This window comes from Protobothrops mucrosquamatus, unplaced genomic scaffold (genome assembly GCF_001527695.2).
Source record: "Protobothrops mucrosquamatus isolate PMUCROS unplaced genomic scaffold, P.Mucros_1.0 scaffold4384, whole genome shotgun sequence".
Taxonomy (NCBI): domain Eukaryota; kingdom Metazoa; phylum Chordata; class Lepidosauria; order Squamata; family Viperidae; genus Protobothrops; species Protobothrops mucrosquamatus.
The window spans coordinates 117,821-127,822 of NW_015390297.1; the positions used below are offsets into that span (position 1 = coordinate 117,821).

Below are 10,002 nucleotides of genomic sequence, written 5' to 3' on the forward strand. Positions count from 1 at the left end.
TTTTTCTTACTCTCTTAGAAGAAAAACAGAAACAAACCCGGAGACCGCTTCAAGAGGTCCGGCAGACTGCCATCCGATCAGCAACAGGAGCCAAAGCCATAATCCAAACCTTCCACCCACCACTTGGCAAAGCAACACAAGGACAAAAGGTAGACAAGGAAGTGAAATAAGAGGGGAGGGAGAGGGGAAAAAACAGCATTTTACCTTTCTCTGAATCCGGAAAAGCATGGAAAAACAGAGCAGAGAGAGTTAGGAAAAGCACAGACACACGGAGAAGACCAGCCCGCTTTGTTTGACCCTAACCCTCTTCGGCTTGTCCTTGACTAAGCCTGGACAACAATTTTTTCTTCTTCTTCTGCTGCTGCTTTTCTAGTTGTCCAGGTTTTCAAGTATTTTTGGAAGTTCTCATGAGGCCTGTGGAGGATCAGCTGAATGGCAGGCAACACATGGAGTGACATCTGAGCTTAAAATATCACAGGCAAGTAGGGAAAGCAGACAGACAGATGCTTCCAAAGACGCTTGCGTTTTCCAAGAGAGGATCATATTGAAAGGGACAACAGATTCAAAACAAATGAATAAGTAATGCATTTATGCTACAGCAAGCTAGGCTTTTTCCACCATCCTTCCTCCCCCTCCTCTTTTTAAGGGGGAACACCTGGATTCTGTGCCGATTCTGGAAAAAAAAACCTGCCGTTTTTCTTTCGTTACTCTTTTTGTGCACAGAATTTTTTTAAATTTTTTATTTTTAAAGGAAACCCACTTGTCCTTTGGGCTGAATAATAATAATTTTTAAAAAGATCTCGTGTGATGCCAAGGAAACATTCATGTTATTAGTTATTTACAGTAAGGGGGAAAAAAAGATGCATAAATTAAGGCTGGATATTATGCTTGTAAAATACAACTGGTTCGTTTCTTTTCTTTTTTTTTTTCCTCTCCTAAATTTTTAAACCTGTTCAGCAAGTCGTTCTCTCTGGAAACCAAAGTCAATATTATATCTGACACAGACTTCCTAAAATAATGTACATTCGTTAACACTTCCTGCTGGTGTAACAAGACTGTTTCCAAACATCACCATACATTTATAACACTCCATGGATATAAGAAATGACTTTTTATTCCTGTAATCAAATAAGTTAATGCGTTTTCTGAAGAAAACTGATGTGGACTGTAATAATAATAATAATAATAATAATAATAATAACAACAACAACAACAACAACAATAACAACAATAATAATTTCAGTAGAATTACATTATCAAACCATCCAAAGAGTAACGACACAGAATTTCCTATCTATATACTGTAATTAATAGACTAATGTCTGATAAAAACATCTGTGAAATTTCAAAAGAAGGATTATGATTTATTGCGGCACCAAAATCAGCGGCTTAAGGTAACAAGTTGAAATAACATTACAAATTCTTGGTATTTACCAAACAATTCCTTCAAGCCCTTTATAGTACATTCTGCAAATAAATTAATTTCATTCATAGCCGGAAAGCAATGATATTCCCAATCGTTAAAAAAAAAAAAGTAAAGGAACTCCTTCAGTTTTTGGTGACTGCATTCCCACAGTTGCCACCCTACAAATTTAAGCCAGGCAATTCAGTGCTTTGATCTAAAGACCACAAACTGAAGGCAGGTTTATTGACTGATATATTCGCGGTCTAATGATTGAAAACCTTTAAAATGCCCAAAGGTTCAAGAATAGCAACTGAACTAATTCCAGTCAGACAAATATTCTAATACAGGGCTTTTCAACCAGTGGTACGGGTACCACCTGTGGTACACTGGCACCTGGCAGGTGGTACGTGACCATCCTAGAAAAGTGGTAGCAGGGGAGGGGAATGAGCTGAACCGGTGGCAGCACCGCACAAGCCTGAGCGAGAGATGGCTGGAGCTGCAGGGCTGTCAGGGCTCAGCGGAAGCACCAGGATCAGCGCCAGGCTACAGCTGGAGCTCGGCGTGATCCTGGTGCTTCTGCTGAGCCCAGAAGAAGTGCCGATCAGCTAGAAAGCAGCACTGATCCTGGTGCTTCTGCTGAGCCCAGAAGAAGCGCCGATCAGCTAGAAAGCAGCACTGATCCTGGTGCTTCTGCTGAGCCCAGAAGAAGCACCGATCAGCTGGAATGTTGCAGCCTCTCCAGGGTCTTGGGATTTACATTCAAATGCTTGGCAACTGATTCATATTTATGACGGTCACAGTGTCCCAGGGTCACGTGAAGTGACCAAAACCTGCTGCAACCACCCAGCAGACGGGGGGAATAAAAACCAAACACCCCCCACCCCACCCCCGCTGCCAATCCTCAACAGAAATCCTCACAAGAATGAAAACCTCGGACAGGAGGAAGAGCGGGCAGGCAGGCGTCTTGCTCGGCTGTGGCTTGGGGGGCACTTTTTTCAGTGCCATTGTAACTTCAAACAGTCACTAAGCGAACTATTGTAAGTCCAGGACTACCTGTACTTTATCACTTTTTTCCTTTTTTTTTTTTGGGAACATCATGTTTTTGGCACCTTGCTAGGCGAACTGGTGGTACTCGGATGTTGCCATATCCTAAAAGTGGTACAATGGGTGAAAAGGTTGAAAAGCCCTGATCTAATAGACTCTATAAAACTTGGCTGGAGGGTGTGAGGCAACACCAGGCTAAAGCTGAAATTTCAATCTAATACTCTTAACTTCAGAGTATTAAAAATGGAATTCTGATAAATCACCCCAAACATTTGATCTGTCTTCCTTATTCTGTCTGGCTTAAGTTTCATTTTGACTAATAATGGAAAGGCTTCCGCAATAATCCACTGGCTTGTGGGTATTATGCTGAGAACCCCACGCCTATTCATGGCTGTTAAGAGCTAACTCATTGCTTGAACCCAGTGGAAGAAGAAGAAAAAAAAGCCAATATTACTACTGGTAGCAGCCTCGGTTCCATACTTAATAGCACATCTGTCAAATCGTACAATGCACCGGGGGCCTAACTATTATTCTGCTTCTGCGCGGACACGTCAAGAAAAAAAAGGAAGGAAGGAAGGAATTATATAGGTCCCTGGGTGATTTGTCTTAACAACCCAAAAAGACTAGGGTTGCATTTACATCAGTGCAATATCACAAGCCATGACCTCATCAGAAACACTCAGGGGCCGAGCTGTTACTCAGTGGTCGCCCTCTGAAAATCGTTTTCTTGCGTTGTTGAGATGCATTTTTTTTTCTCCTTTCCAACCCATCTCCATTCAACACAGCATTAATACGTCCCCCGAGAATCTGTCAATGTATTTAAAGGGTTTGATTTAGTTGAATGACCCAAAGCACAAGCCAGCCTCCGATGGAGCCTTTGTTTCCTTGCCAACAAGAAGGAGAAGCAAAGAGCGGTTAACTACAATGAAACTAAGGTTTTATGAAAGGCCTGTTCCTCATGACCACCCCTGGAGAATCGATGGCTGTAACATTTAAGCCCTACAAGGGCCTTATTATTATTTTTTTCTTTTAAACAAACCTGCAATCTCTTGCTTCCAGGTGGGGTTGGGGCAGCTGATTGGAGCTGAGCATTTACTGGCTGGGTGCCCTTCCCGATGCCTCCGCGGAGTTCACAGCAGACAATGACTCATTGTGCTCAGAGAGAAAAATATCTGCCGCTACCTAGGATCGAACTCGCGATACTCGTGGCTGTGGGGCGAGAACTCCACCTCTAGGCCACCACGCCACTATTTAAAGGCCTTAAATATCTGGGTACATATTTTTTTTTCCAAAGAGAAAACCTAGCAAGGACCCCAAACTTGCAAAGTCATAATGGCCCATGTCTGCTGCCACAACAATGTTCAGGGCAAAGGTTCACCAGCCCTACGGCACAGTGATTGTCACCACCAAGACGCGACACCCATCCAGGCAACCGATTTACGTTTTCTGACGGCGCAAGTGTCCCAGTGAGTCTTGAACGCTGAGATTAGAATCTGGCTTAATGTCTGTGTTGATTTGCACGTGGCTTTTTTTTTTGTTTTTTGCCCGAAATACTGGTCTTAAATGCTGTTTTTTAGGGTTAGTCTCGAAGACCCTCAAGAATAGTTTTATATACTCATGGAAGACTAATCGTCACCCAAATTTGCAGAATGATGGGCTATCGACTCATGGCCTGATGTGGTTCGTCAACCTGGTCTGAGTTGAATCATAGGCTAACTCAACATGCTAGAATAGAATAACAGGAGTTGGAAGGGACCTTGTAGGTCATTTTTCCAATCCATCCCATTGCTTAAGCAGGGGACCCTGTACCATTTTTTCTTCTTATTCTATTCTATTCTATTCTATTCTATTCTATTCTATTCTATTCTATTCTATTCTATTCTCTTCTCTATTCTCATTCTATTCTATTCTCTATTCTCATTCTATTCTATATTCTTCTATTCTATTCTATTCTAATTCTATTCTCTATTCTCATTCTATTCTATTCTCTCTTCTTATTCTATTCTATTCTATTCTATTCTATTTTCTATTCTCATTCTATTCTCTCTTCTTATTCTATTCTATTCTATTCTCTATTCTCATTCTATTCTATTCTCTCTTCTTATTCTATTCTATTCTATTTTTCATTATTCTGTTCTGTTCTATTCTATTCTATTCTATTCTTCATTCTGTTCTATTCTATTCTTTGTATTATATTCTATTATATTCTTCATTATTCTCTTCTCTTCTTCATTATTCTGTTCTATTCTATTCTTTCTTCTATTCTGTTCTATTCTCTTCTATATTATTCTCTTCTCTTCTCTTCTTCATTATTCTGTTCTATTCTCTTCTCTTCTCTTCTAATCATCTTGGTTGCTCTTCTCTGCCCTTTTCTAAAGCCTTAGCGGTTTTTTTAATATCATGGTGACCAAAACTGGACACAATATTCCAAGTGTGGTCTTACCAAAGCATTATAAAGCAAAACTAACACTTTATGTGATCTTGAAACCATCCCTCTGTTGATGCAGCCTAAGACTGCATTGGCTTTTTTGGCAGCTGCAGCACACAGCTGGCTCCTATTTTTCCACTGCCTTGTCTACAAAATGTGGGAGCTACTCGCAGCCTCTCCTACCCTCCCGCTTCCCTCATCTTGGCAAGTCTCTGGATATCTCTAGATGTGTTGTCCAATTTATTGTAATCACAGTCACACTTAGATAGTCCCCTGGATGCTTTTAAAAACACAGCTGTGCAAGTTCCTTGACATTTATAGCCAGTTTTATTGCTTTGGCTGACCTTGCCGAGAAAACTGCAAGGACTTGTCCAGGCAATCTCCAAGAATCAGAGACAATTAAACGGAAGGGGAAAAAAAAGACTGAAATAAAAAGAAATTAATTGGCCAAAATGAAGAGAAACATTCCCGACCAAATTATGTACAGGAAAATGTATTTTGAATTTGTTTCTTTTGTATTATTTAATATTTCTCTGAAATAGCAACCATTTGTCTGAATGGTATAGGGTTTCCTGCCTGAGCAGGGGGTTGGACTAGAAGACCTCTAAGGTCCCTTCCAACTCTTCTCTTTTCTTTTCTTCTCTTCTCTTCTGTTTTGTTCTGTTCTGTTCTATTCTATTCCATTCCATATTCTATTCTATTCTGTTCTGTTCTGTTCTGTTCTGTTTCTACTCTACTCTACTCTACTCCACTCCTATTCTGTTCTGTTGTATTCCATTCCATATTCTATTCTATTCTATTCTATTCTATTCTATTCTATTCTATTCTATTCTATTCTATTCTGTTCTGTTCTGTTCTGTTCTGTTCTGTTCTGTTCCTACTCTACTCTACTCTACTCTACTCTACTCTACTCTACTCTCTACTCTACTCCACTCCATTCCCCTATTCTATTCTATTCTATTCTATTCTATTCTATTCTATTCTATTCTATTCTATTCTATTCTATTCTATTCTTATCCAGAAGCTAACTCAACACAGCAGAATGTTCAATTAATTTTATATTTTGCTATCAAACTCATGTCAACACCTTTGAGTGACTCAGTTTTGCTGAACGGCTAAAATGCCATCGCTGCTACAAAACACTAATTCCTTCCTGGCATTAATAAAGCTGAAGAACTAAACCCGAATATGTTGCAAAACATCTTTTGAAGAGTTCCCTCAAATTAAGGCTTACGTTTTGTATGTTTCTACTTATCAACTTTAAGAAGACTTTTCCCCCCCCTCCTTTTGGCTCCGTTTCTGCAGCGATTTTAGAATTTTCTCCTCCTACTTAAGAAAGATCCTCACTGGAACAGATTTCCGAGACCTTTATGGCTGCCGATATTGACCTTATGCGGTTGGTGATCAGGAGGCAATTAACATTAATCAATTAGTAGCCATGGATCTGCCAGAATTTATCTCCCGGTTTTCTCTTTGGCAAGTTGGAAAAACTTAAAATCTTTTTCTTCGGAGATTTAAACCCAGGTGGGCACACTCGTGGTGCTCTTGTGAAATGAAATTATTATTATTATTATTATTTTTAATCATAGTTGCTAAATGAATCATTGCAATTATTCAGTGAATTGTGTGGTTGTTAATCAAATTCAGCTTCCCCCATTGCTTGTCAGAAGTCATTTTCAGGAATCCCAAAAGTGATTTTTTTCAGGAGGCAACTGGACTTTCTTGTTTTTTCTTTGAAGACGTTTCGCTTCCCATCCCAGAAGCTTCTTCCGTTCTGACTGGATAGTGGAGGATGGAAGGATTTATACTCCTTGCAGACAGCTGGTCATTTGCATCCTTTTAGAGAGTCCTTGAAGCCACTTGGAGGCTTATCTGTGTCCTCAGGGTCACCTGAGTGGTGCAAATGGGTGTGGAGCCTTCTGGGAACTGCTGAAAGGGAGGATTTATACTCCTTGCAGAAAACTAGTCATTTGCCTTCTTTCAGAGAGTCGTTGAGGCCACTTGGAGGTTTATCTGTGTCCTCAGTTGTCCCAAAGGTGCTTTTTTTCAGGAGGCAACTGGACTTTCTTGTTTTTTCTTTGAAGACGTTTCTCTTCTCATCCCAGAAGCTTCCTCAGCTTTGACTGGAGGGTGGGGAATGGAAGGATTTATACTCCTTGCAGACAGCTGGTCATTTGCATCCTTTTAGGGAGTCGTTGAGGCCATTTGAAAAGGCCTCCTCCTCTTCCTTCTTCTTCCTCTGTCTTTCCCTCTCTTCACCTCTTTCTTTTTCTTCCCCCTTCTTCCTTTTTCTTTCTTTCTCTTTCGGTCTCTTTCTCTCCTATCCTTCTTCTTTCCCTTCCATCTTCCTTCTCCTCCTCTTCCCCTTTCACCCTTCTCCCAAAGATGCTTTTTTAATGAGGCAACTGGACTTTCTTGTTTTTTCTTTGAAGACATTTCGCTTCTCATCCCAGAAGCTTCTTCAGCTCTGCCCGGATGGTGGGGGAACGGAAGGATTTATACTCCTTGCAGACAGCTGGTCATTTGCCTTCTTTTAGGGAGTCGTTGAGGCCACCTGGAGGTTTTTCTGCATCCTCAGTGGTGCAAATGTGTGTGGCACGTCCTTGGCTGAAGGATGTTTCCTGCCTGGGTCCCTTCACTGTGGAAGACAGGCGCAGGATGATGGGGATGAGTCTATGTTGTCTGCATCTCACACTGAAGCACAAATGGTTCCTGTGGCCTGCAATGTTTCCTGGAAATCCATTCTTTGGGACAACCATGATCTGGATGACTGAGAATCTTCACAGACATTCCTCTTCAGGAAGTTTGCAAACAGCGATCATATGACCCTGGGATCCTGCAACCATCATAATACAAGCTGGTTTCAAACGCACCCAAATTTTGACCCAGAGACCATGGCGATACTGTGACGGTCGTAAATGTGAGAACTGGTTGAGGGAAAGTTTATTCCGTACCATTGCAATTTTGAACAGTCACTAAACGAACGATTCTTTTTAAAACTACATGCGAATGTTGTGATGTAAAAGAAACGAACTTGATGCTGTATTGTTTAACTGCTGCCCGTTTGTTGATAGCTCAAAATTGGAAGAGTAAAATTTTACCTACAATGGAGGACTGGAGATTGAAGGTTTCGCACCTTGCTGAAATGGCAAAGATCTCGGCTTATTTGAAGAATCATTCAAATGAACAATTTTTATTAATATGGAGAAGATGGATTGTTTATATTCAAAAGAAGCATAGAATGGTGGAATATAATTTAGGTTTTTAATTAACTTGTTCTTTTTTCTATATATTTCACCTACTCATGCAGAATAATATACTTTGTGGAGTTAGGGATATTAATATTAGTTTACTTATATCTGAATAGTATCCTGGGATTAGGTTTGGGAAGTCCGGGGGGGGGGGCGGGGGGGGCTCTCTTTATAACATTGTGAAATATTTGTGATGTTTTTTTTTATGATGAAAACAATAAAAAGTTTATACTTCGGAACGAACGTTGTATTATTGTACGCTCTTCGAGTGAGTTTATTTATACAGATGCGTGGACCGTGTTTTACAAAGATCTATTTCAAGGCTAACGCTGAATTTTAAGGAAGCTTTTTTATAGCTTTCAATTTTGCCTCAACTGTATGAACGGCTATAAAAATCTTGATTGCACCTTAAGAAATATTACATCCAAAGACTTTATTAAAAGCGTGCAAATGAATAGATCCATTTTATCAGCCGTGCTGTCAGAGTCAGTTATGTATTGTTCCTTGCTAGAAAGACTACCCCAGACTAACATTGTATCTCCTTTAATTAAGCTCTACACCTCTTGTCAAGAAATGTTGAGGACAGACATTCAGTTAAATTAACACCCATATTTTGCTCCGCTAAATCCTTACCAGCCTCTCCCAATTCCATTATTGCAAAGCCTGTTTCAAACTTCAACAGCCAGTATCTGCTGTTTTCTAAACTTGAAGCCCAACGAAGGCTAGGAAAGACTTCCAGGACATTTATAAATACTTAAATATTTCCTACAATAAAGTCCTAATTTGGATTTCACCGCAACGAAGATTCCAAAGGGAAAAGATGATCTGTCTGCAACCAATGGGACACATGAAACCATAAATCCTGTTTTTGGTCCACTCAAGCATCTCCGGATTTTTGTTGTTGTTCAGCCGGTGAGTTGTGTCTGACTCTGCAATGACCCCAAGGATCATAGCATGCCAGACTCTCCTGTCCTCCACTGTCTCCCAGAGTTTACCCAAATTCCTTTTTTTTTTTAGAAAAGTTTTTTATTGACGTTTTAATACAATTCAACAGTGCTTATTCAACGACCGTGTTGTCTGAGTTTATCGTTCACTAATACGAATTCCTAATCCCTAGTTCGTTTCTCCAGCCATTGGTAAAATAAGTCCCAAGTTTGAAAATATTCTGTTTCTTCTTTTTCTTTCGGTCTCAAAGTAAGTCTGTCCATTTCTGCAGTCTAGTATTTTTTTTAATTATTTTTTCCTCCGATGGTATTTCTTCATTTTTTTCCCCCAGTGTTGTGCAAACACTGTATAAGCCTTGCGGTTGTTGTCACATGCAAAATCAAATATACACTTCGTTCATCAAGCTTTTCTGGAGTTTGCCCAAATTCCTGTTCATTGCATCACTGACCTACAGTATCTAACCATCTCCCTCCTCTGCCATCCCCTTCTCCTTTGGCCTTCCATCTTTCCCAACCTGGGGGGAGGGCTTTTCCAAGGGGGCTTCTTTTTCTCATTTGGTGTCCAAAGTCTTTTGAGTTTCAGCTTCAGTAATTTCCAGCAGACCTGAAATCTAATACGTCCAATAAATCTGGGGCATCTTCTAGACTGGCCAGGTCCAATTAGCGTGACATCCATCCCTTCATCCAAGTCATTCATGATCATTTAAGAATAGCAGGGGAAACCCGCTTGATATTTCAATCTGATGAAGAATCAATGATGATAGCCTTTGAGTTTGGTTCTCAAGGCAGCTATTGGACTACATATGAGGGTTGAGTTGAAACAAGGGGTCCTGGCTGCTCTCTTGAGCTTGCTTGTTTTCTTGCAGACGTTTCATGACCCTAACTAAGTAATGTTGTCAGGAGTAGCACTGATGAGGTTACCTAGTTTGG

General features: G+C 40.4%; 1 protein-coding gene across 1 annotated transcript in view; it reads right to left on the minus strand.

Annotated features, from left to right (window-relative positions):
• APBB2 (amyloid beta precursor protein binding family B member 2) overlaps positions 1-10,002 on the minus strand; it is a 53,199-nt gene that overhangs the window by 11,076 nt on the left and 32,121 nt on the right. The window contains exons 6-7 of the mRNA XM_015828289.1: positions 1,057-1,118; positions 205-298 (exon numbers count right to left, since the gene is read on the minus strand). Of these exons, the coding sequence (XP_015683775.1) occupies positions 205-298; positions 1,057-1,118 (156 nt within the window). The remainder of the gene's footprint in view (positions 1-204; positions 299-1,056; positions 1,119-10,002) is intronic.